Here is a 27,406-nt window from a genome sequence, read left to right on the forward strand (position 1 = left end):
TTTGTTTAAGTATTATATAAAGCATAGTGTCTAGTTTCATTAAGCACTGGTTAGGCGTATCTCTGCTATCTAAAGATAGCAGAGATACGTCTGACACGGCAGCGCTCTAGTATAAGTTACTCTATGGATCAAACCGAAACCGGGAAATGCGGAAGTTTTTCCGACTATTTTACGAGTTTGAATACTTTAAGGTTAAAGTTAATAGAATTTGTGTTCAACTGAGGATTTAGTAAGGAAGCAGTAAAGTTAAACAATAAAATAGTTCGGATCAGTTCAGCACCCATCAGCTGTTCAGTTGTCATTCATTCACACGACCACTACAGTTTCAAGTTAACTATTCGTTTGTGATTATAATAGAGTATCCCTACTGTGTCTACTAATAGGTATTATAAATAATGCGAAAGTAACGGTCTGTCTGTCTGTCTCTTCCCCCTTTTACGCTTAAACCACCAAACCGATTTAGATGAAATTTGGTAAAGAGACATACCCAAGGTATGGTATAAATAGCACAGCCACACTGGCCTAGTACATAGAATCTCTACCACATTACCATGTTATAGGGATAAATGTTGTAAACCTCTATTAAGTAACTACTACATCGTCGAGCACCACGTGGAGGCGTAAGTGATGATGTGATGAAACGAAGTGTCGCTCACTGTCTTAAATACCTCACCGTCACGTGCAACACAAATACATGGCATTAAGAGTCCCCGGCAAGCTCGGCCGAATATTCACCTTCCCATACAAACGGAGTTTCGTTCTCATTTTTAAACTACGTGTTGGATTGTGAACTTTGCACGTACAATGACATGACGTATATGTAGGTCTGTAATTAGTTTATAAAGCTCTAGTACAAACGAAATAGAGCAAAAAACAAGTTTTGTATGTAAACATAAACTATATAATTACAGACCTAGATATACCTTATCCTATTATATTTAAGTACAAAGTTTCAGAGCAATTTAGCTAGTCGTTGTAAATGAGAGCGTAACTACGTTTGTATGGAGAACTGAGCTTGCCGGGGTCTTTTAAAGTCTACGATCCGATCACGACCCAGCCATATTTGGTCCAAAGTCAAACTCAATACCGGCGCCGAAATAGTATACTACAATAATAATAACGCCTTATACTCATACTTCAGTCTTGACACCAATACAAGACCTTTTCATAATAAAATTATGATAATGTATGTGTACAAATAAAGACGTAACTTAATAAAGTGCTAGTGCTAGAGTCCCACGCTACTCGTACACAACCTCTTACTCGTACATTACTGAAGTTATTTTCGGACTTCTTCGGAAATTAGGCCTCAGTCTAAGTAATGGATCGGCTGGAGACGAGCATTTTCATCAAGTACACGCCACTCAAACTCCGGGTCAATGCCCTTCGCGTCTCTCGACTGATTTTTTACAAGATTTTACTTAGTTTTACGCGTCCCCTGTGACGGCTGTGACCCCTGTCCGTAAGCAAATCTTCTTTGACCCATTTCTTAGAGTTCGAGAGCGGAATTTTGCACGCATATTATTCAATTTTAGAAGGTGGCTATTGGAAGCATAAACTATCTTACCTATTTTTACGGTTAAACCGCTGAACCGATTTCGATGAAATTTGGTATGGAGATAGTTTAAGGTTCGGAGGACATAGGATAGTTTTTATCAATCATCATTATTATTTTACGCAAGCGAAGTTGCAGGCAGAAGCTATAAGTATATAGTATTGTATAATAAAACAACATAACTCCGTCCCTAGGGCAAGTTTAGACTATTTTGTAATCAAACTTATTTACTTTCATTGCATAATGACTAAATATCCAAATAATCAATTATTAAAAGGACCAGAAACTCGACCTTTTATTTAAACGACACACTAACAGCGTCTTCGACATTTTTAAGACGTTGAACTTAACATTTAAGGAGACGGGGAATTCGAAACACGGCGCGAGAATTAAGTAGATGTACCTCAGCTCAGAGAATACTGGCACATTGAGAAAGAACAAAGGAATTTCTTTAGGTACCAACTAGGACATTAAGAAAAGTAATTTGGAAGTTAAACGACTTTAAGCACTCGACCGTAACCTATTGTGTTACGTCTCGAACATTCATATCTCATTCAGCATTCCTACAATCAATTCAACTGTCCATATGTTTAGTTCTTATTATTTTGTTTGTAAACGAGCGATGCATTATGCAGAGAACCGGAGACGTGATGCATGTTGGGCTTAAGAGAGACCCCACACTAGTCTCCCGAGCGTCAGCGTCTAGTCAACTCTATGGCTATGGCTGCTGTTCGACGCAACGTTGGTGCAAATGCGCAGCGACACAATTTTCCATACCGCTGACGCTGACTATTAGACGCCGACACTTAAAAGACGCTAGTGGGTAGTGGGGGGTCTCTCTAAGTCTCTCTAAGTAGTGCGTAGAACATTTTAATTAAAGACGACATTTTGTGCGCATCAGGATCCTGTCGGACGCGCGCGGGCTGACCGAGCTTCCATCACTGGAGGGCGCCGAGCGCCTGCACACGCTGCGTGCCGACCGCGCGCGGCTGCGGTCGCTGCCGCCGGACCTGTGCGTGCACGCACCTCATCTACGTGTACTGTGAGTACTTTAGCTTCTTCTATTTGGTTAAATGCGTATGAAGTCGTTGTTACACTCTTTCAGCTGCGGTTAACGATAGATACTCGGATGTTCCATTGGGTACTCAAGTTCCGACGAACCCGTTGGTTGTACGCTCTAAATAATACACATCGATGCTGGCCAGTCTGAAGATGTAGGCAAGGTAGTTAACTTTTAAAAATATAATGTTCTTTCAATAAATATACTCCGCTTTTCTATCAGTATTTCTCAACGCGCGACTTGCGACAGTTGCGACGTATAATTTCATATAGATGTTGAATTGAATAGTACTTATAAAAGATATAACATCAGGCGTATAGGACAACATTCTGCATGACGTCAGTCCGCTATAACGGCAAGCTTAACTAAATTATTAATAGGTATAATGCCGCAAATTAATTTCGGTGGTTTTAACGAAGTGTGTAAAGCGTGCCGCAGCACTTTGTCGCAGTGAAGCCGCCACAATCCCGGGAGGCGATGGCGCTGCCGCTCGCTGCGACAAGGTTCCTAATCCCCGATCGTTCGCCATTTGCATATTGAGTGGAGCGGTGTCGTGCTAATAGTCCTTTAGCTTTGCTTCCGACTGGGTGCAAAAACGTACGTAAGCAACCGGCTTAGCCGTTTGAAATGAGCCCTTTTATAAAGGCAACCAAGCCCGACACCTCGCGCCAACACTCAATTTGTCGGCTTTTTGCGAGCTCACGATTTCCATAATACCAGCGTCTGATACAGCTTACAATTCTGTCGCGGAAATGAAAAGATGTAGGTACTTAGAGCCTTTGTCGTGTTCAGTGCTCCTTTTCAAATTTAAATTCGAGTGGAACTGGATTGCAAAATCAATTTAAAAATGTTAATTGAGTCGGTAAGTATCTATAGTGAAAGGCAAGATCTTGCAGGACGAGGAAAGCTTTTCTCGCTTTTCTAGCCTTCAAAGCTTCTCTTGCAAACAGTGTCATCAAAGCTGCATCGACAATCGTAACATACGTTTCCTGAACACATCATAGAGACCTTATAATAAGTTATAATATGTGTGTAGATAAAGCAGTGTGTGTAACTGTATATAATTAGGCATTAAAACATACCAATACTAAGCGTTTCATTAAGCGGCAGTTACATAAAGTACTATAATCATATGACGATCGGTATATTCGGTATATTGTCAAAGATATATGAAACATAAAAGCAGTATTATTAATTGTTGTTTGGTGTTTATATTTATTTATTGATTCATTATTCATTAATATTCAGTTAATATTGAAGGTTTTGCGACTTGCGAGTGTTGCGACCATTGCACAGCCTCGGGTGTAAACTCTACTATAGATTGTCTGAGATTCCCGAACATGTGCGGAGTGAGCACCGCTACCGCTAGATGATGTGATCCTATGTACTGAGGATGTGCCGACTGAAAGTTCGCAAAATTGCCAAACTTTCCTGGAAAAGTGTGTGAAACTTCTCACATTCCTAGGGATCGAAGTATCTTATCTCTAAAATAAAAACTTCGTTCATTTCTTGTAGAATTTGCTAGAAAATTTCGAAAGGTTTTCAACTTTTTGAAATTTTTGCACATTTCTATATGTAGTATTAGGTACTCGTAGTCCTACCTTCTGTGAGTTCTGTGTAGTGTGTCATGTTCCACGATGACTCGGTATGGTGCCAACTGTGAAGTGAATGTGTGTGTGTGTGTGTGTTGCAGGGCGGTGCAGTCCAACGAGCTGGAAGATCTACCCGACCTACGGGAGTGTGGAGAGCTGCGAGTGCTGTGAGTTCTCCACGTTACTTATTCACGTTCCATTTAAAAAGGACCTAGACAATCGGTGCTGACTCTCTTGTGGCCTAGCCAAGATGACAAAGCGTTCATAGAAAACGCCAATCGAAATTTAAATATTGGAAATAGTCACATGACATGACTTGTCGCATTACATTACCTACATAAATATCCGTCATCCCAATACATTTTTACTTTTCGTCTGGCGTGATTTGATGGTTGTCATGATGGCCAGGCCCTTAAGGGGCTACCTGAGGTTTTCATCGATTTTTGACAAGTTTTGAATCGTATCTCCTACTTTTGCACTACATATAGAATTATAAGACAAGCGGCTATCTGTTCTTCAATCTTTTATCTCCATTTTTGTCTACCGGATTGTGAAAAAAATGAATACTTATTTATTTATGATTGTTTTAAACATTGTCTAAAAAAACACTTTTTTCGCATCTCGATTGCTGTGAAAGATCTTACTTATACGAAATCTACATATTTGGGTTCGTCTTAGACGTCTCTAAAAAAATGTTTAAGGTTTTAATTTTAAACTAATTAACACAAAAGTTATGGCCAGAAAACCAGTTTTTTGGTCTAAAATTGTTCAATTTTGATGCCAAATATTTCGAAAACAATGAACTTTGAAGTAAATATGGGATACTATATTGCTAAAATCCGTTGCTGTTAATATGATAAGCTACAAAAAACATAAGAAAACTAAGGGATTCAAATCGAAGGTCATTGGGGCATGGGATCCCCTTAAGTATCTTGCCCCAATAAATATACAACGCTCCGCAACATAGTTATATATAAGCATCTCTCGGAAGGACTCTTTTATTTTTATGTCTAATAAAGTGATCAAGTTTTACTATCGCTCTGAAATAAATGAACAGCCATTACTATCGTCATTATACGAAGAAAACTTTTGCATTGATGTCAATTACTCAGACTTCTTTAGCTTAAGTAGTTTATGATTATGATCATTGGCGTCGTCTTTCAGTGTCTATTGCAAAAGTTTAGTTAGCGTTTATATAGTTGGTCGTGTTGCCCCCGAAGCGACGTTTTTGTTTTTGATATGCTATCGCAGAGCATCTCGCTCGCACCGACTCTTATAAATACGAAATTGACATCGATTTGTAAGTTCGAATTGTCCTGGATATATTCACTGTGTCTCATTCGGTCTAAAAGCCGGCATTAAAGCGCCACATTTATACAACTTGCTTCCTGAACGGCCTGCTCGCATACCTATTAGGAGCGACATTACGGCGCGGAACTGCCGAAACGTCGCTCATAAAGACAATTCCACAAAACTTTACACGCCATTAAATTCAATGAAAGGTTCCTCGCATGCGGATTATGGCGGCGTGGTAACTTACGACTGGGCCTCTGACTCCGCCGAACTTTGTTGTGAATCTCATCCGCTACACTGACTTCAGGCAAATGTCCATTTATTTTACTTATGCGTGTTATTCATTATCCCCTGTTCAAGCAATGTTTATTAACAGTTGAACAACTTTGGGAACAAACCTAATTATTTTATTAAATATTTTTGATTTGATTTTTTTTAAATAAAATAATTTGATTTGTTCCCAAAGTTATTCATGGATGGTAGCACCAGTCTCTCTTGCTAGATCGTAATTCCGTCAAGAGTTCGTTTAGGAGGTGCAAGCGCGCACTGCTTGCCCTTAGAGTTGGTCAAAGACGCCTAGTCTTACTACGATGGCATATAGTCGAGAAATTGGGACGGGTACCGCCGTGGCGAGGTGGCCTAGGGGTTCATGGCGTTAGCCGCGATAGCTAGATGCCGGTTCGAAACCGGCCTTCACCACTGGAGGGCTTCGTCACTTTCTCTTTAATATATGACATCTATTACAGTTTATAATTTATTAACAGTTGTTTATTTGGCATTTGAAACGAAAAAAAAGTCTGTTGTTTAGCAAAGGACGCCAAAGGACTAAAATTTATTCTTGCAAATAAATTACAATTTACGAATAAAGTACAAACCGGCCAGGATGTCGCTTTGTAAACGTTCGTACATATAATAATATACAATTTCCCCTAAGAATTATTTTTTCTAAACTTTAATCCATCTGAAAATTACGCAAAGATATTACGATCTATATAGTCTATAAAATTGTGATATCAAGCTAATTAATGCCATTAATGGTGATGATGATTTCAATCCAATCGAGTGACCGCTTGGTGTTTTTGAAATACACGGTAGACGGTAGACGGTAGGCACATGAAGTGGATGTAAGTAGGTACATAGGTATATTATGTTTGTATGTACGAAGGTATAGGCCCGTGGCGGCGGCCGCACTAATGCTGTTTGCACTACTTAGAACCCCATCCCAAAGTCAACAGCCGCAGAACACAATAGTGGGTACAATATATGTAGCCACATAAAACTCTAACTACGCGTAGAAAGAGTTTTATGTATGTAGATACATAAAACTCTATCTACGCAAAAATCAGGTTGCGGGAATATTGACATATCGGGTCTCCAGCGCAGCGCTCCCCTCACTCGTGATTTACAGGCCTCGATCCAGCATTTTGCGAATTCATGTAAAATAATACCTTAGGCAAAACGATAAGTGCCTGTTCAAGGAACATCAGCGGCATTAAATCTTTTTTATTTACTCCTTAACTGCTCTTTTCTGTTTTGGATTTTAACGCGGGGAATACAGTTTTATATTTCTCTAAAGAATTGAAGGTTCCGTCTAGTTTTAATAATTTTTCGTGTTTTTTTACTATGTACATATGTATATTTAATATATTCTACGGTAGGTATTGTGAAGCATTTAGTGGTGGAGTTTCAAACAAACGCCAACATAAAACTTCAATGTCCACATTTTATGATGTTTAATATCTCTGCATGCGTGGCCTGGAGACCGATACATCGTACATCGATTTTCCAACTTAGATTTGGATTCCTAATATAGATTGTAATAATGCGAACTAACAACCTCTGCATTGTGTAACGTGTTGATTGATGTATTCCTGCAGGGATCTGTCCTGGAACCGCATCTCGTTCCTGGAGGGCGGCGCGCTGCGCGGGCTGCGCGCGCTCACCGACCTGCTACTGGCGGGGAACCACCTGCGACGGGTCCCGCGGCAGGCCTTCTCGCACACGCCCGGCCTGCGCACCCTGTTAGTATGCAATGCACGCTATAGTTATAGTCACATCTCCTTGCCGACCGATCTGCTGCTCGCGGGGCACCGACTGCGCCGGGTCCCGCAGCCTTCGGGCACACGCCCGTCCTGACCACCCTGTCGTACATCATGCACACATTTACAAATATTTATACATTCCACTGCAAATCACAGGTATTCTCTGCTTGTACAAGAAAGTTTGTGGTCCATACACTAGCGCAATCGACCGACCAATAATTGGAGGCTTTACATACCTTTGAATTTCCTTGCAGATGTCAGATTTCCACAGAGGTTTTTCTTCGCCAAATACCATCTCTGAATATTTGTATGTAAGTTTCGAGTGAAGCAGAACTTTTAGCAATTTTGTAAGATAAATAAAATAAAATAAAATAAAATTGTATGATACCTAACGTAAATGTTCTTTTGTTTTTCAGAAACCTTGAAAGCAACGAAATTGAACACATCGACATCGAAGCTTTTGTGCCTATACACAACTTAGAGGACTTGTAAGTATTTTAGAAATTGAAATTATTAAAATTGAAATGGTATGAAATGGACAAAATAGTAATATTGTCATTAAAAATACTCACCTACTAAATAGCGCAATTAGTAGGTGTGAGAATAGAGAGCACGACCGCTCATTTATCTGTGTGTGTGTGTGTGTGTGTGCAGGAACTTGGGCAACAACGTGTTCCCGCTGCTGCCCGGCGGCGGGTTGCAGCGCCTGCGCCGACTGCGCGCGCACAACAACCCGCGGCTCACCAGCTTTCATCCACCCGACGTGTTCCCCAGGATCGAGGTTCGTTACACACCGACACCGTTCCTCTGTGTGCAACGGGCGCGGGCGGGGCTATGCAACAACATGTCCCCTGCTGCCCAGTGGTCATCGAGCACGAGTGACGAGTCTGAACAACTCTGACCACCACATGCCTTATGGGAAACGGTCGTAAAGATAGTTCAGATCCGGAAAACGCTTCCAACTTTTAGTATGTTGTTGGGCATGGTATTGGATCTCCAAAACTGCCGGGAGACTGCGGCGCCGGCCATCTACTTCAGCGGAATGACGTCATTCCGCTGAAGTAGACTGCCGCAACATGACTCCCGCTTCGTTGCGATATTGCATATATTGCACCCCAACTAAGCATTGCATAATGCACATACACGTGTGTGGTATTAAATAAAATTAGATTAAATATACTACATATATTTAATTCATACACGGCGTGTACCAAAATGTAATTGTGTATCATTATTATTATGTTCAGTTTCTATTTGCGAGTTGTTATAATTTAGCTCTGTATTGTTATTTAAAAAGTTAAACTAAATATTTTATAGCTGTTGGAATTCCTTGTATAAATAAATAAAAAATATACAAAAGTTCAAGAGCAAATTACAAAGAAATCAAAATGATGTAAAAGAAGCACTTTATACATAACAAACCAGTCAAAGAAGCACTTTGCGAACACCTAGCTAAATATAAATTCTAAGAAAAATACGATTGCATTTTGACTTTTTAAAGCAGAAGGTCGATCAAAGTTTTTAGATTTCTATGAACTATTGTTAAGTTTTAATTTGATGTTGGCAGACGTTGGTACTGTCGTACGCGTACCATTGCTGTGAGTACATGCCGCTGATGGCGGAGGCGGACGGGGGCTGGGCGGAGCCCCCGCCGGAGCACGACGACGACGAGGGGGGCTTCACCGACGAGGTGCTGCCCCTGCCGCCGCACGTGGACCTGGCGCGCTGGGCGAACACCTCCGACCTCTGGGCGCACTACCGTGAGTACAGCGGGGCCCCGGAGCGCGAGGAAAAAGAAAGCTTCATTTCCGTTCCGACCTCGTGACTGTGGAAGTGTCAGGCTTTATATATTGTCAGTAAATTGACAAATACTCAGCGGCTCAAGGAGGAATTTGACCACTGACATGACAACATTCTTTCTGTTTCTCCTATTATGTTGTTCGTGGAAACCAAGCATTATTAAAACAATACGTCCTAACGTGCAAAACTGCAATCGGTTAAAAAAATCATATCATGTGCAGAATCAAAAGAAAAAACCATGAAATCAGATCAGAACTTATGTATGTTTTTTTTTGGTTCCTGATAGTAGGAATCATTTGTTATGTGTGAGTTTTTAACAATTTTAATACTTGTGTTATATTTTTTTGCCTTGCGTACTTTTGTATTATGACAAAATATGTACATTCATAATCATCATCGTAGTACCACATTCATGTTGCCTCTATGGTGTTTGCATGATTCCCTATGCTACCTTCGTCTGAACTAAATTAAGTTTATGATGTTTCGTTCGGCAGTGAACTCGACGGGTGTGGGCGACACGTGGCTACGCAAGGCGCTGTCGGCCTGGGGCGCGGACACGAAGCAGGAACGCGGCGTGCGAGCAGCGCCCCCTAGACGAGTCCGCTGCTTACCATTACCTGGTGGGTATCAGCTCTCACTTCTCGCTTTGGCGAGGGAATCACTAAATTAGAACAACTCAAGGAACAACCTGGCAAGATCTAGCAAGGAACAAGCCATGTGTTTTGAAATAAGCGCGTACTTTTCTAATACCTGTACTGTGTTATTATTTACTAAAACGGATGTTAATCGCATATAAATAAGCTTGAAAATTACATCCCACGTTGCGAGAGCAACATTACCCTCGTGGCCTCGTGGTCCCGGAGGACTGGTTAAAGTTGACATCAACATCTTCTAGCTGCGCTAATGTTTCGATCTACCCGACTTGGTATTGTTTATCGTTTTGAAGATAGTGTTGTTGGTTGCAGGGCCGTTCCTCCCTTGCGTGGACCTGTTCGACTGGTGGACGCTGCGCTGCGGCGTGTGGGCGGTATTCCTCCTGGCGTTGCTCGGCAACGGCACCGTCGTCTTCGTGTTAGTCTTCAGCCGCTCACGTATCGATGTCCCGCGCTTTCTTGTCACCAACCTGGCGGCTGCTGATTTCTTCATGGGGATCTACCTTGGTGAGTTACTCCTGCTCGCGCTGCTCCGCAACGGGACGGCGGTGTTCGTAGTCGTACTGGTGTTCAGCTGGTCACGGATTGGCGTACCACGCTTCTTCGTGGGGATCTACCTTGGTGAGTTCCTTCTCCTGGCTTTGCTACCGAGTTTCAACTTCATGCAACTTCATGTTGGACTTCAGCTGATCACGGATTGACATACCACACTTTCTTGTCTGCAACCTAGCGGCTGCTGACTTCTTCATGAGGATCTACCTTGATAAAACACGATTCATTCTTTGTAGGTACTCCACAGTAGTGGCCAATTGCCCGGTCTTCTCTTAGCATGAGCCAGGACTCGAATCCACGATCTAACGATATAGTTTACTATACCGCTCCTTTGAGTAATCCAAAATTAACAGCTTTTTTGTAGGTGCTTTTTTTAAATGTTAGATCGTTTTTAGATAGTTCCTATTAACGAGTTTTTTGGTAACGGCAGGGTTCCTGGCGGTGGTGGACGCGGGCACGCTGGGCGAGTTCCGCGCGCACGCCATCGCGTGGCAGATGTCGGGCGCCTGCCGCCTCGCCGGCTTCCTCGGCGTGCTGTCCTCCGAGCTGTCCGTGTACACGCTGGCCGTCATCACGCTCGAGCGCAACTACGCCATCACGCACGCCATGCACCTCAACAAGCGGCTCTCGCTCCGCCACGCCGCCGCCGTCATGGGCGCCGGCTGGGCCTTCTCGATCGGCGCCGCCGCGCTGCCGCTGCTCGGCGTGTCCGACTACCGCAAGTTCGCCGTCTGCCTGCCCTTCGAGACCGAGACCCCCGCCGCGCTCGGCTACGTGGTGGCGCTGCTCGCCGTCAACGGCGGCGCCTTCCTCGTGCTGCTCGGCTGCTACCTCAAGATGTACTGCGCCATCCGCGGCTCGCAGGCCTGGAACAGCAACGACTCGCGCATCGCCAAGCGCATGGCGCTGCTCGTCTTCACCGACTTCATATGCTGGTCGCCGATCGCTTTCTTCGCGCTGACGGCCGCGTTCGGCGCGCGGCTCGTCTCGCTCGAGGAGGCCAAGGTGTTCACGGTGTTCGTGCTGCCGCTGAATTCGTGCTGCAACCCGTTCCTGTACGCCATACTGACGAAGCAGTTCAAGAAAGACTGCGCGCTCGTGTGCAAGGCGATCGAGGAGTCGCGCGTGACGCGCGGCATCGGGCGCTGCCGGCACTCGTCCAACTTCAGCAACCGGCAGACGCCGGCCAACACGAACAGCCTCGCGGAGCGCTCGTCGCGCGGCCCGCACCAGCCCGCCTGCGCCTGCGCGTGTCGCCGTCTGCTGCCGCCGCCCGCCGCCCCGCCCGCGCCGCGCGCGCGCCGGCTGCTGCGCTGGCTGCGCGCCTGCGGCCGTCGCGCACAGCGGCCCGCGCAGCAGGCGCCGACGCCGCGCACGCGCACGCGCACCGCCCAGGGCGCGGCGCCGGCCCGCGCCGGCTCCGTGTCGTCGTCGGTGGAGTTCTCGTCGTCGCGCTCGGACTCGTGGCGCGCGTACGGGCGCGCGCCGCCGCCGCCGCGCCGCGCCGCCTCGTGGCTGGTGGCGCGCAAGACGTCGCAGGATTCGAACCTGTCCTCGTCGCGCAACGACTCCTCGGGCTCGAACGCGACGGCGTCGACGGGCACGTGGCGCACGACGCGGTCGGGCGGCAGCGCGGCGGGCGCGGGCGCGGGCGCGGGCTCGGGCGCGGGTCGGCCGCGGCTGACGCGACAGCCGGCCGTGTCGGGCGAGGAGCCGCCGCTGTCGCCGCCGGGCGCCGCGCTGCCGCCGCCGCGGCTGCTGCACACCATCCCGTCGGCGGCGGAGGGCGAGGCGCCGCCCGACGAGCCGGAGCCGCCGCAGGAGCCGCACGAGCCCGCGCCGATACTGCCGACGCCGTGAGCGCGCCGACCCGCCGACCCGCCGACCCGCCGACCCGCCGACCCGCCGACGCACGATCACGCTCCAAGACTGATTTATTTTGCAGGCGCTAGCCGGCGGCGGTGGTTCGCCCGGACGAGTGTGGTCGCCGCCGCCCCGCGGCCGCTCGAGTAGGAAGGATCTCCCGGACCGACCGGTCGATAATTTTGGATATACGAGTACATTATACGTGTAATTTATAAGTAATTTACAGACAAATAATGAAGATATTTTGTACAGTATTATTTACATATGTCCATGACGAGTGTTAGGTACGTAAATATAGAAATCGCCATAAAAAATATTTACCATAATTTAAGAACTCCTGTGAGACGTAAAGATATTGTTATATAAGTATAGTTGTAATGTAACAAACGGTAGTGGCGCCGGGCGCCGGGCGGGGGCGCCACTCGACACGACGGTGCAAGTGCTCAGTATTTATTTATACAATTTATAAATAATGTTAAAGATAACTTATTGTTACTTAGTTTGAATTCTAAATTAAATAAGAATGTATAATATTAGGAAGTAATGTGTAATACTAATAATACCACCGAAGAGGGCCGTCCGTGCCCTTCTAGTAAATACTTCCATACTTCACCAATGCTTCCAAATTAAAATAAAAACATTATTAAGGTCGAAGTTCTAAATAGACACAGAGACGTAACGCCAACCCTACAATTGTCGTTCCATCCTTAAGCGAGGTTTAGACTAGCAAGAACTTGAAAACGCTCGTAGACTTTACTAGAGTATTGTACTAACTACATACAATAAGTGGTCACTCCCGGTATGTATTATTGTCGAGCCTATTTCAATTCTATCCAAGTGAACCTAATTTCTAATATCGATATTAGAAATTAGGTCATCAGAAACATCAAACATGGCTAACAACTAACAATAAGCCATATCAATCTCAGTATAACATGACAGGCAAGCTACACAGTGTTCATCCATTAATTACGTCACACGAATTTCTAGGTTTTTTGACCCCTCGACTGACGAGGAGGGGGGCCTCGTCATACTTAGTCACATTTGGCAAATCCCTCCCCCCCTGGTGCGACGTCACATTTTTTCAACGAAATCGGCAATGAAGTATTATTAATATTTTATTTATTTATTTATCAAAATATTTTTGACAAAAGTAATATTAGTAATTTTATAACCCAAAACTTAAATAAAACGATTATCCTTCCAAAAACTTGTTATTTAACTGTACAGCGAATAAAATAATTTAAATAAGTTAAAGTGACGTCACAAAGTTTGTGACTCCCCCCCTCCCCCTCGTCACATTTTCTTGACCCCCTCCCCACCCCCTCTAAACGTGCTGTGAGGTGAATGGATTAAAACTAATAACACCCAGCACTGCCGTCTGCCGTCTGCCGTCCCATCTACTTCGACCTTTACTTTATGGATATAAGTCATAATAAAAAGCCACTGTTTTTGTAAGTAGGTATCCGTGAAATGTCCATTGGTTAGATTTTAATTAGCCTTCATAAAACATGTTTCAGTGGCTGTCTAGCTAATAGAGACGTCAACATGTTTACGTAAAGTTACTAGCCCTTTCACAGCCGATCACGAACCTAACTCGTTATTATGGCAGTTAAGATTTTTAACTCTATTGATAACGTGTCACGGTTCAAATTTAAAAGGACATTTCTTTTTGTCGGCTGTGAAAGGGCTAGTAGGTTAGTAATTAACATTATTAATAACGCCTGTTTAAGGCCACTACCTACCTTTTCTCGAACGCTTCGTCGTTTTTTTGAACATTTTACATGAAAGTGTTTTTGGCGGGATACTTATCTACTGGATATTGACTGGATACACTAAGTTTGTACTAGGTATACCTTCATCTTTGGGATCAGGCCTCACTTTCCCTCTTGCGATAAGATATTCATTATCAAGAAATTAATATTAATTGCTCTGTCTTAAAGCCTTTAAATTATTTACATGTTACTCATAGGTACTAAGTAAGTGATTACGAATGAAACACATTTGTTCTTACTTTTATAAAAGTGTATTGTGTTTGAAGAATATACATTACAATGTACATTATTATGAAACAAGCCAAGACTAAAACTAGCTAGAGTAGAGCCCTCTACATCGTGCTAGTTTCAGTCTTAATTGGCTTCGAAATTTCAAATTAATCTAGGCATACTACAGCAACACCCTCAACTGGCCATCGATGGGTGTTCTGTCATCGCGTGAGGTTTATGAATAATAAACATTTGCACAGAAAATGTTATATATTATGCTAAAGTAAAGAAAATACACTATCCACGAGGAATTCCGTACATTGACTCGCCTTTCTCCTATCTCTATCGCACGCGCGTCATTAGGTATATTGGTGTCCCACCTGTCACCATCAGCAGTCAATGCCACTGTGCGAGCGGGACAGCAACAATAATTAATTATGCGCGTGCGATAGAGATAGCAAATGGTGACCCGCCATGTACGAAATTGTTTGTGCTACGTAACAGTTTTAATCACCGAAACCATGACCTGAGGTAGAGCTACGCCATCGCTACTGATGCGAGTCTAGTCTTTCGAAGTACTATCACTTTATTTATTGCCTTATGATATCCTCATATGATATGAGGATATGATATAACTCGTTCCTCCAGATTTCATCATGTAGATGTGATAAACCTTGTAGTACAGTGAATGTTATATACATATAGGGACACGACCGAGTGACTTGTATGCTGCGTGTCTGCCCTAAAGCATTAATATGTCTTTAGATTTTAAGTTTTAGTCGGAGAGATAAAACATGAACCTGAACCCCCTGAGCAAATAAACACTAAAGTACCTTAATATACCCACGGCACGGGGCTAGCACAACTGACCATTTCACGTGACACACCAGTCTTCAGTCTATCTCACGATCGTCTCGCGATCTTCACAGGAAAAAATATAGTAACAGGGTGCCTAGCCAAGATGCCAATAGTTTACGCCGTAGCGAACGAAACGGTAATCTCTATCTATAACGCTTCCATATTTTCGTTTCGTTCGCTACGGGGCATAAACGATTGGCATCTTGGCTAGGCACCCAGTTTACCTTACAATATGACTAACTTCGAGTGGTGGGTTGTGTTAATCTCACAGAAAAAAATGGGTATATTTTTCCGCTCGATCGCAGTGGCCAAAATAAAACTTTGTTACCAGCGTGGTCCGGCACGCGGCGGGGTCTCGCCGCTCAAACACGAAACCTCCTGACCTGTAAGATACTGCCATACCTAACGTTAAGTTATTTATATTTATACTAATGTAAGATTGTTGGTAGGTGTGTATGTACAGTTGACTGCGCGCTGCGTGAAAGTTGTTTAAATTATTTTATTGTACAATAAATACATTATTCGTGATAATACATTGTTTCATTCCCACACATTATATATTACATTATGTAGTCGCGTAGAAAATAAAAAACTCAGCTCAACAGAAACGGGGTTTGATGAGAAGTTCATTATTTTAAAATCGTCAGCCGCTTGTATCGCGGTGGGAAGACCGTCAGCTGGTCGCATAAATATGTAAAAAAAAGCGCTTTACCTTTTTATGATAGTGATAATAAAAGCACGAAGCTTTGCATGTAGCATTCCATCAGACGTTTCAATAAACGCCTTACGGAATACGCATACTTTGCGGACATAAATGGTAAGGCGCGTATTTTTTACATTGTTCATCTTTGTCTTTCCACCGCTATACAGCCGGCTGACAGTTTTCTTTATTTATTTATAATTTAGCATCTAAATCTAAACTTGACAAGTTGACACAGTATAAATCGGGAGGCGATGACTGAAAACAATTTTTTTACATGTGCATGTGATATGTGATCAACTGACGTTCTTTTTACCGCGATATAACTGGCCGACTATTTTTTTAATTTATGATAGCATCTAAACTATCATCTAACAAAGTATCAACCGGGAGGCGATGACTGACGATATAATTATGCTCCGGCCCGCGGTCTATATGTAGGTACAATATAAATTCGTTAATACCTACTACGTTACACGCCTACCTATTTTATATGTAATTATAAAACAAAACAAAGCCAAACTTCTTCAGGAACTTATTACTTATTTCTACTACTGAAGTTTTCTCGCCGAATATGTAAGTATAAAACGGAATTACACGATTATCTGGAACAACATCGCCCACTGATTTATGTCATGTAGGTACTACTTTTTTAAGCTTTGTGATTTGTACCTGTTTTTTTTTAGAACCTGCAACCCCAATTGACGAATTGATCAACGTCACTCAGCTGAGAACTATGAAATTTCCCATACAACAGACGGTTAGGTGCAGTGCAACCGAATAATCCTCTACCAGTGACCAGCTAGTGTCTGTTGGTCTCTACCCGAAGTATAATTGGCAATATGGCCACGTCATTTATAACTACTTATTCGACATCGGTGGACCTGGGTATGAAAATACTGTGTCAGACAGACAGCCACTAACTAATTGATTCTCATCAATATCGGCCATATAACGTAACTGCTTAATATTAAAGTTCAATAGTGCGAGCTATCAGCGCGGCTCCATGGGCGCGGAGCCGGCGCGAGGCGGCGTCGGCGCGAGCTCGGCGGCGGCGGCGGCGGCGGCGGCGGCGGCGGCGGCGGCGGCGGCGGCGGCGGCGGCGGCGGCGGCGGCGGGCTCATCCGGCGGTTCGGATAGTGCATCACGCTTGCGCCGACGCCGGAACTCGAGGAACTGCCGGCCGAGCCGCTCGTCCAGCACGTCGCGGCTCGGTCTCCAGCGAGCGGCGGCGCGCTCGCTGGAGCCCGAGCCGCGTGATGCCGGCGCTGTGCTTGCTTCCTCTTCGTTCTCCTCGTCCACTTCCTAGAAAACACGTTAGGTTGTCAAAAATGTTTAAATCATCAAGGAGAATGGTTGTACTATAATTATATTAATATTTATTTATTAATTTATTTATTTAATCTTTATTGCACAAAAGAAAATACAAATGTATACAAAAGGCGGACTTAATGCTACAAGGCATTCTCTACCAGTCAACCTTCGGGCAAAGCAGATAACTTGTAGGCGGTGCAACATCACGTTGTAATTACAAATACATCTTATCCCAGCTTAATATTGTTAAAATCTAGGTATTTATCATCAAAAGTCTAGGAGGATATAACCAAATGGACTAGCCATAATTTTTTTAATTTTTTTTTTATTTAAAAGGCACACTAAACAGACAACATTCAACACTGTTACAAAGAGTACATGAGTGGTAGGTATTACATAAGAATGCCATCCAAAGCAAGCATGCGCAGCAAGAAAAAAATATAAGGAGCAAAAACTATCCTAAAATTATAAAAAAAAAAAATTCTAAAACTACTCAAAATTACACTAAATTACAAATTACAACATTTTGCAAATACTTAATTATTACATGTCAAATTGCGTACTATTATTGGGAAGTGTGACGGCATTAACCAGTCAAAAATAATCTGTCAATGGTGATACAGAATGTATGGATTGACGTTTATCTGACATGGCTATTTTGACGTTACGTATACATTTGACGTTCCCCTCCCCCGCAAAAATTGGCAGACTTTTTTGTACAACAAATTAAGTAGTACTTATCATGCAAAGAGGTACAGTAGCCATGCAGCGAAAGTCAAAATAATCATCTCAAGATGATCGGTCTGTTATGGCTCCTCTACACTCTACACCAGCGAGATGGCCACATGCGATGGTTGAGAGCACGCACTATGGAATGAGCCACGTATATAGATGCGTAATACGACGCACCATCGCTGGCCCACTACCTTTGATGTGCGGACGAAAAACCGACACCGTGGTGTGGCGTGGTATATCATGTAGCGTGTTAGTTATAAGCGATAAGTAATAAACGTAACGTCGAAGAATACAGTTGTTTCTCTCAAGCGAGTTCCGCCCTTTACCCCGCACTTTAGAGTGGCCATCCCATCGCCATCCCGCCGCTACCCTCTCAACACGCTGCCCCATCTTAGTGGGCCAGTATGATGGCCCATCGTGTAGAGGATCCATTACATTGTGAACAGTGTAGGTTAGTACTTAACAGGGGATTACGACGGTGTAGGTGTTCTTAAATAATACCTACCATGCACAGAAACTTATGGAAAAGAGCAAGAGCAAAATCCTCAATCCACAATGTGTCTAATTATAAAGGTTTCATTTTATTACTTTGATCTCCGCGAAGGTTACAGGCATGGTGCGATGCCTGGCGCGCGCGCCGCCGCGACGCGCCCGGCGACCGCGTGCCAGCGCCGACGCCGCTGCCGGGTACACCGTCTCCATAATGTGTACTGAAAACGCGACAATTACAAGATTTTGATTGCTGCACCCTTGTAGGGCCCATATTATGTTAGTGTTAGTTCCAAAGAGTAAAGTAAGTTAGTTCTATTGGATCTGACAATTTTCCAGCATACATTTTCAAGGGTTGTATGGAGCAGTTGATACACTTCTTATTCAACCTAGCAATCTCAACTGGTACTTATCCGAAGCTGCGATGTGGAAGATAACAAGAGTGAGACCTATTCCTAAGACCAACGACACCGCCAATGTTGAAAACTATAGACCTATAGCTGTGAATTAACCCTTTTGGAAAGCGAAATAATTGACGAAGCTCCAAATTAAAAAAAATCGTTTGCCACTGTAGACCAGACATACGAGTATCTACCTATAAAAGAGCTGGGCTTTCGTCTTATTATTACAAGTATTCTCGCGGAGCCCCAACGAGGCTTCGCGGAGCCCTAGGGGTCCGCGGAGCACACTGAATATTTTTTTGTTGTACTGTTATTAATTAATTTAGTACTTAACATAGTTTTTAGGTTTTTTTTATACTAACACCGTTATGGATCAATGCAGATCTGAAATAAAAGAGTTTTTTTTGAGAATGGCTGCTAACCAATCGTAATTCCGAGACATGAGCGAGCTGTTAGCGAAGTGGTGGTGACGCTGACGTGCAATTTTGTTTATTTATACTGAATGCTGCATGAGACGTCATTCCGACTCATTCATATTTTAATTGCCTACAGTTATATCTCTGCTCATAAATCGTTTCAGATGATGAAGCATAAAACAGCTCGCTATTATAATGTCGCATCATATCCTGATGATGTTTGTGGCAGGCATGCGGTCGGCCTCAACTATATAGCTAAACATTTTAAGACCTTATCATTTTTGAATACAAATTTAATACTATTAGTATATCTCTATAACGCGTTGTTATACAAAGAACTACATAGCTACATGTATAGCTGACAGTGACATCCGAGGCTGAGTGTACTGTGTAGGTACATACCAACGATGTCTAACAAAATGATAAACAATAGCAGCTTTCTGAAGCCATATGCCCATAGACCTAGCATTATATAGACCAGCTATACGCGTGCGCCCGTAAGGGATAGACATAGATGACGTCATAAACGTGGGGATACCATATTGGTAAAAATTACCCCAATATTTGATATCACGTTGGGGCGATTACCCTGGAGGCAAAGTTAGCTTGTTTGACGGTATAAAAAAATTGTTAAATAAAATGTCAATGGGCCGTTCTTTTTAGGCGTATAAACAATGAAATACCTCCTATAATTCGCGCAGGTGGTACAAAACTAAACATGTTTAGTAAATAAAACGTAAAATAAAATGTATTATGGGTTTTAATTTAAAGAAATCACAAATCGCAATCACACCAATTAATGTACACCACATTTAATCTTCACAACATTTGTTTATTTATTTTTTGGAATTAGAAGTACGAAAAAACTTCGAGGTCAAAATTACCCATAAAATTATGATATTTTCATCTGGTATCCCTAACATGATTGTTATGCAGCTAAATTAAGAAGAAGTTTAAAAATGGCTGACCTCAGACTCCTACCTACCTACGTAATTTGGGCGGATAATTTTACAAATAATGTTTTGTTAATTTGCGTAAATAATTGTGATATTTTAATTGAAATCGTTTGATTCTACATTGCTTTGAGTGTAACGTAATTTTACGATGTTATTCTCACATATTGCACAAGCAACGAACAAACATGACATGTCACGTACTTATTTGTTTGCCACAACCTCGGTTGTGGCCGCGGTGGAAAAGTGAAACTATGACAAGGACAAACAATAACAGCGCTTTCTCTGCTACTCCTACTGAAAGATACATAAGACTATCCCGTTCGGTCATTTTCCCCCACTCCTCATGACCGATCCAGTTATACTAGATTCATGCATATGCCATATGAAACCATGTGAAGCACGAAGCGAATATAAATAAATGCCTACTGCTCTGAACAAGTTTAGTAGATCGTAAAACTCGTTAAAGATTAAGATGCATATTGCATAGTGTGAGGGCTATGCAATATGCATGTCAATGTCCTATAGGTACACGTAGACCAGGTACAGAATCTTTTGATTTTGAGAGTAGTAAGGCACTGCATCAACTAGTCACTGCAACCGACTAATGATCAGTTAATAGAATGGTCCTGAACGATTCTCAAAAAAAAATCAATTCTGCGATTCCTGTGCGATTACAATATTCGATATGCAATGAATGCACTTACCAATTGAAAGGACGTTTCTTCACAGCCCCAAGAGCCCTTAGTCCTGCACCAGGCCTCCGGCCTCCACTGCGCTTGAGCGCGGCAGCTGCGCACGCGCTGACTCGCTTCGTCCTGGCCCACTTGGCAGCGGCGGCGCGGGGGCGCGGCGCCACAATACCGCCACGCCTGTTCAAGAGGACTAACACACCACCAGCTTTAAACTTAAACCACAATTTCTCCGATGGCACCAAACGACAGACCGTGATTCAGCATCAAGATGCTGATAAGATCACTGCTTATCGTCCGCCTGTTATTTTTTCCCGAGAAATCTGAATGTATTGGTGTGACCGCGATCCGGCGAAGCTGGCGGCTCGCCAACCCGCGCGCCCGCCCGCGCCCGCGCCGCGCCGCCGCCGCCGGTAAACAAACGCGATGCGAAATGCTTTATAAACGAAACGGGGCAACCACGCCACGCAAATACGGAAAGTGAATAAATACCTACGGGTTATTTATAATCCGACAAGTCATCTTAATCAGAAGTGATATATCCCACGTCATTGCAGCGACTCTAGCGCTGCGCCATCCCACTATATAGGTAGAATAAGTAATGTGTTATTCACCATATATATAATAGTTGCAACTGTTGCAAGATGGTTCGATGATGATGGCCTTTGCAATTAACACTGCTGTTATGCCTCTTTGATACTACCGAACTACCGAAGAGAAATTGCCGTTAGCAAAGTAAGGCGGCATGTTATAATAAGTTTATGGCCGAAACTTGCATTAGTGAAATCTTTGAATTTCCTGAATGCAATTTGGTTCATGAATACTTAATAAGTAGTAATGAGTCCAGAAATGTTGGATTCATGAACATAATTTGGAAAACATATTTTACAGTACATATGGTGCTACTTTCTCGCACTAGTGCGTAAAAGAGCACTTTTCGTGCATATGTCGAAAGTTTAAAGGGCCATAAATGTACTGTAAAACGTTGTACGATACGCGTGCGAATAGGTAATTCGAATTTCCTCTGTTCCGCACTTGTATCGTAAATAACTATATTGAAAATTTTACCAATTTTACCTGTAAATTCGATGTTAGAAAACTTAGAAAAAGGTTTGAAGATCACAATTAATTATAATAAAATGCGAAATAACCATTATAGTTATTCTTATTTATACATTTATATTTTGGTGGGAGATTTTATAGGTATAGAATACGTTCCAAATCGAGTAAACAAGTTTATTTTAAAGGTGTTAAAGTTAACTTGTTTTTTATTATACTCTGTACGGAAAGAGAAGTCGTAAAATGTATTGGCTCCCATACATTTCACGACTCTTCTCCTTCCGCACAGTATCTATAGGTTTTGGAAAGCATCCTTAAGTATGGCATAATTTTTTAGCACACATTTTTTAAGGTTGGTACTTTTTTTTTTAATGGCATCGCCATAGACCTAGCATTACATAGACCAGCTATACGCGTGCGCCCGTAAGGGATAGACATAGATGACGTCATAAACGTGGGGATACCATATTGGTAAAAATTACCCCAATATTTGATATCACGCTGGGGCGATTACCCTAGAGGCAAAATTAGCTTGTTTGACGGTATTAAAAAATTGTTAAATAAAATGTCAATGGGCCGTTCTTTTTAGTAAGTAAGTAAGTAAGTAAGTAAGTATTTATTTGCAAAGAATAAGTAGGTACAATAGTGTCTTAGGTGGTAAGTGACAATTAGTTGCTTATTCTGCTATTTGTACTATACAGGTTGTACTAGCATGCAAAAATCTTAAAACTAGAAACTACTACAAATCTGGCTGTATATCTTGAGAAAGGAAATCTTTTACATTGTAATAGCTTTTATCAGTCAATAGCTTCATCAATTTATTTCTAAATCTATGTACAGGTAGTTCTCTTATAGTTTTAGGTAGTTTGTTAAAAAGTTTCATGCACATAACAAAGCAGTGATTAGTGTATAATGCTGTCCTGGGAACACAGTCATGAACCAGCCTTCCAGGATCCCGTTGATTTCTAGTAGAGGCGCTTTCAGCTGTAGTAAATAAATACATATGCCTCTTTACAAACATGCAGATTTCCAAAATGTATAAGCATGGTAGCGGTAAAATCCTAAGTTTTTTGAACGATGGTTTGCATGTCTTGTAGGGGGCTAAATTACAAATAGCACGTATACATTTTTTCTGTGCTACGAATGGAATATTAAAGTCTGTGCAATTTCCCCACAAAATGAGCCCATATCTTAACACTGAACTAATATATCCATGATACGCGGCTAATGCTGTATGTAAACCTGATGAGCGTCTTAACTTACGTAGTACATAAACAAATCTATTTAGTTTAGAACGGATCTTTCCTATTTGTGCTTGCCAATCCAAATGTTTATCTAAAACTATCCCTAAAAAACTTACACTTTCCATTTCTTGAATTGTCTCATTTTCGTAATGTATATTGATCCTAACATTTTCGCCAAGTTTGGTGTTAAATTGTATGTAATTGGTTTTACTAATATTAATTTGCAAATTATGTAATTCCAGCCATTTTATAACATTTCTCAATGTCTCATTGACTTTACATTCATGTTCTTCGATATTTTCATTCTTTTTTGATGCAACAATAAAGGATACGTCATCAGCAAACATAACAGATTTATATGGAATTATATCCGGTAACTCATTTATATAAGCAATAAATAATAAAGGCCCAAGCACACTACCTTGCGGTACACCAAAGTCGTTACATTTTAGCTCCGATCTGAAGCCGGTTTCTACATTAAAGTCGTTGTTTAGGCGTATATACAATGAAATACCTCCTATAATTCGCGAAGGTGGTACAAAACTAAACATGTTTAGTAAATAAAACGTAAAATAAAATGTATTATGGGTTTTAATTTAAAGAAATCACAAATCTCAATCACACCAATTCATGTACACCACATTTAATCTTCACAACATTTGTTTATTTATTTTTTGGAATTAGAAGTACGAAAAAACTTCGAGGTTAAAATTACCCATAAAATTATGATATTTTCATCTGGTATCCCTAACATGATTGTTATGCAGCTATATTAAGAAGAAGTTTAAAAATGCCTGACCTCAGACTCCTACCTACCTACGTAATTTGGGCGGATAATTTTACAAATAATGTTTTGTTAATTTGCGTAAATAATTGTGATATTTTTATTGAAATCGTTTGATTCTACATTGCTTTGAGTGTAACGTAATTTTACGATGTTATTCTCACATATTGCGTTAAGAGGAAGGTGTAAAATACCGTACTTACGTGTTAAAGGTTATGATCTCATATTTTTGCTCAGACAGGCTATTACAGCCGATTACAGAACAATTCACCAGTATTTTATCAAAGTTCAAGCATTCAAAACGCTAACCATCACTATATTTCATAAGAGAAAGCACAATTTCATACAAAACAACGATAATTAAACAAGCAACGAACAAACATGACATGTCACGTACTTATTTGTTTGCCACAACCTCGGTTGTGGCAGCGGTGGAAAAGTGAAACTATGACAAGGACAAACAATAACAGCGCTTTCTCTGCTACTCCTACTGAAAGATACATAAGACTATCCCGTTCGGTCATTTTCCCCCACTCCTCATGACCGATCCAGTTATACTAGATTCATGGGCATCGCGCTCTTGGCGCAGGTTGGTACTTATCGCCTCCCTAAATAAATTTGACACATGTCACATCCACATTTTGACATTCGTTCCACTATTTGGAGTATTTGGATTTGGACTATTTCACTTCGTTCTTCGTTCAATTGGACGCCGTTTATTTATTTTTCGTGCAAGCTCTTTACCATTAACAAAGATGAGTTACATGCTGGGGCATCTTCACAACGGCTGGCAAGTGGACCAAGCTATTTTGTCCGAGGAGGACCGAGTTGTGGTAAGTTATAACATATTTTCAGGTTATGAATGCTCTCACTTCTCTATTCTAGAAATTCCCTTGCAGTCTATCACGAAATGAAAGCATGCCGTTTATGATGTTTCCTAAAACAATTTCACGCTCGTGCGCGAGCATACGACAAGCAGAAACATATTTATTAAACCCATTCCAAAAATAAGTTTTACATTGAATGAAAAATCATTTGTGTTGTTTGTAGGTGATTCGTTTCGGCCACGACTGGGACCCGACATGCATGAAGATGGACGAGGTGCTCTACAGTATCGCAGAGAAGGTCAAGAACTTTGCAGTTATATACCTTGTGGATATCACGGAAGTCCCTGACTTCAACAAAATGTGAGTGACTGTTTGCATTATGCTAACTTCTTTGTTTACACTTATTATAACATATCAAATTGTGAGAAATATTATAAAACAATGGGTAAAAGCTTATGAATCTTACTTTCTGCAAATCCTGATTCTTGTGGAGTTAACTTTGAAACATCAGTTTTAAGTTTATTGTCAAACGTTGAAACTTCATGTTTCTGAGTCAGTGGTTTAGCGTGAACTAATCTTGCTGTAAGCGAAGTCGCATCTGCAAAGCTCTTTTCTTTCAACATTATTCCCAAGGTAATATAAAGGGTTGGCTTTCCAGGAGGCCCCTTAAGTGCTAGGCCTTGAGCGAGGGGCCACTTAGCACAGTTTTCTACAGTTATGAGTGGCCATAACTAGGTCACATTTTGTATTAATGCTTCTTTATTTTGTCTTTTGAATGTGAGCATTGAAATTTAACTAACTCCAGTTTAAATGCCCAAAGAAAGTCAAGATTCATAGTCACTGCCAAAATCTTCCACCAACTACTAATGTATGTATAATTATTTCTGTTCAGGTACGAGTTGTACGACCCGTGCACGGTGATGTTCTTCTTCCGCAACAAGCACATAATGATTGACTTGGGCACCGGCAACAACAATAAGATCAACTGGCCGCTTGAGGACAAGCAGGAGATGGTGGACATCTTGGAGACGGTATACCGGGGCGCGCGCAAGGGCCGCGGTCTAGTGGTTTCTCCTAAGGATTACTCTACCAAGTACCGCTACTGAGCTACCAAGCATGTTATTTTTGTGGAGATTTATCTTACTGGGAAAAAACATGGTAGTCCAATGTGTATTAGATATTATGTAAAAGTAAAGTCATAATATATCAAGACCAAGACAGGCAGAGCAGAGCCAATGAAAGTACATACAGAGGAAAGAAAACATAAAATTTTTTTAAAATGGGTCACTCACGTATTATTAAGTGTACACGGCGCGCCCTCGACCAGTGAAGACGTTGTTGCTCCATGGAGACGGTTCTCGTAAATTGGATCGAAACATGTCGAGCTATTCAACTTAATAATATGTGAGTGCCCCGCTTTAAAATAATTTAATATGTTTGAGTCTCACGGGAGTTTTAAAGAAAGAAAACATATTCATATTTATGAATTTTTCCCTGAATAACATTTCCCTTTATAGGCTGACTCTGATTAGTAATATTACGAGCATTGTTTTAAATGTTTGTGTGTATAAGAGGTAAATGTAATTTAAATATAAGGAAATTTAAATATTATCCGTGTTTTTATAGTTAAACCCTTGCCCCTTGACCCTCTGATTTAATAAAATTCTGCATTTTTGAATTCTAATAATTGTTGCAGTCTTGCAGTATTATTTAATTGTGCGGTAAAAAATGCTGCACAGAATAAAAGAATTACGATTTCATGTCCAATTAGTTAAACTAACAGATTGCTTTAATCTGGACGCACCAACTGGATGGACACTAATTCGTCAAAAATTTCAATTTAAATAAGCTATTTTATTGCTTACTGTACTTTTCTTTCAACAGGCAACCATATTCGTCGAAAATCTTACAAACCCAAACACAATTTAGGTTGTGTTGTTAAATCTCAGTTCCTGTGGCCACAGGCCATCTTCTGTGTCCATCATCAGATCAGCTTGATGGCACCATAATAATGCATCATCACCCGACTTACATATATGAAGTTCCAGCTCAATCTAATAATGGGAAGTGGGACTAATTTATATTTTGCTTGTAAGATTTGACCTAAACATACGTACATATTACATACATTGCAATTAAAAGAAAAGCTTGGAAAAAAGTGCTCTTAGATTTAGCGGTATTGAAATTTTATATAGAAACTAATTTACAGAAAAAAAACATCTGATGAGTTACCTCCCGAGACCCAGAAGTAGTTGTTTTTAGGGTTCCGTACCTAAAGGGTAAAAACGGGACCCCATTACTAAGACCGCTGTCCGTCTGTCTGTCACTAGGCTGTATCTCATGAACCGTGATAGCTAGTTGAAATTTTCACAGATGAAGTATTTCTGTTGCCGCTATAACAAATAATAAAAATTACGAAACCCTCGGTGCGCGAGTCCGACTCGCACTTGGCCGGTTTTTTTGAATTTGGAATCCTTAGTTACATAATAAAAGTTGAATATGTACAAAAATTTGTACGTAGCATCTTACGAGGTCG

General features: G+C 41.8%; 3 protein-coding genes across 3 annotated transcripts in view; 2 read left to right on the forward strand and 1 right to left on the reverse strand.

Annotated features, from left to right (window-relative positions):
* LOC134747020 (lutropin-choriogonadotropic hormone receptor) overlaps positions 1 to 15,787 on the forward strand; it is a 101,026-nt gene extending 85,239 nt beyond the window's left edge. Inside the window, exons 9-17 of the mRNA XM_063681563.1 lie at positions 2,457 to 2,597; positions 4,309 to 4,374; positions 7,378 to 7,521; positions 7,959 to 8,030; positions 8,197 to 8,323; positions 9,110 to 9,302; positions 9,837 to 9,962; positions 10,308 to 10,502; positions 10,978 to 15,787. Coding sequence (XP_063537633.1) covers positions 2,457 to 2,597; positions 4,309 to 4,374; positions 7,378 to 7,521; positions 7,959 to 8,030; positions 8,197 to 8,323; positions 9,110 to 9,302; positions 9,837 to 9,962; positions 10,308 to 10,502; positions 10,978 to 12,407 — 2,494 coding nt within the window. The 3' untranslated portion in view covers positions 12,408 to 15,787. The remainder of the gene's footprint in view (positions 1 to 2,456; positions 2,598 to 4,308; positions 4,375 to 7,377; positions 7,522 to 7,958; positions 8,031 to 8,196; positions 8,324 to 9,109; positions 9,303 to 9,836; positions 9,963 to 10,307; positions 10,503 to 10,977) is intronic.
* Positions 14,650 to 21,393, reverse strand: LOC134747046 (probable fibrosin-1). The gene is made up of 3 exons (XM_063681605.1): positions 20,972 to 21,393; positions 18,594 to 18,715; positions 14,650 to 17,261 (listed from the first exon to the last, which is right to left on the reverse strand). Exons 2-3 carry the CDS (start codon positions 18,705 to 18,707, stop codon positions 16,950 to 16,952), a joined length of 426 nt encoding a protein of 141 aa, XP_063537675.1. The 5' UTR covers positions 18,708 to 18,715; positions 20,972 to 21,393; the 3' UTR covers positions 14,650 to 16,949.
* Positions 21,394 to 24,721: 3,328 nt separating this feature from the next.
* Positions 24,722 to 26,398, forward strand: LOC134747333 (thioredoxin-like protein 4A). Its single transcript, XM_063681970.1, has 3 exons — positions 24,722 to 24,876; positions 25,094 to 25,230; positions 25,763 to 26,398. Exons 1-3 carry the CDS (start codon positions 24,799 to 24,801, stop codon positions 25,974 to 25,976), a joined length of 429 nt encoding a protein of 142 aa, XP_063538040.1. The 5' UTR covers positions 24,722 to 24,798; the 3' UTR covers positions 25,977 to 26,398.
* Positions 26,399 to 27,406: the final 1,008 nt, after the last annotated feature.

Source organism: Cydia strobilella, chromosome 14, assembly GCF_947568885.1.
Source record: "Cydia strobilella chromosome 14, ilCydStro3.1, whole genome shotgun sequence".
Classification (NCBI taxonomy): domain Eukaryota; kingdom Metazoa; phylum Arthropoda; class Insecta; order Lepidoptera; family Tortricidae; genus Cydia; species Cydia strobilella.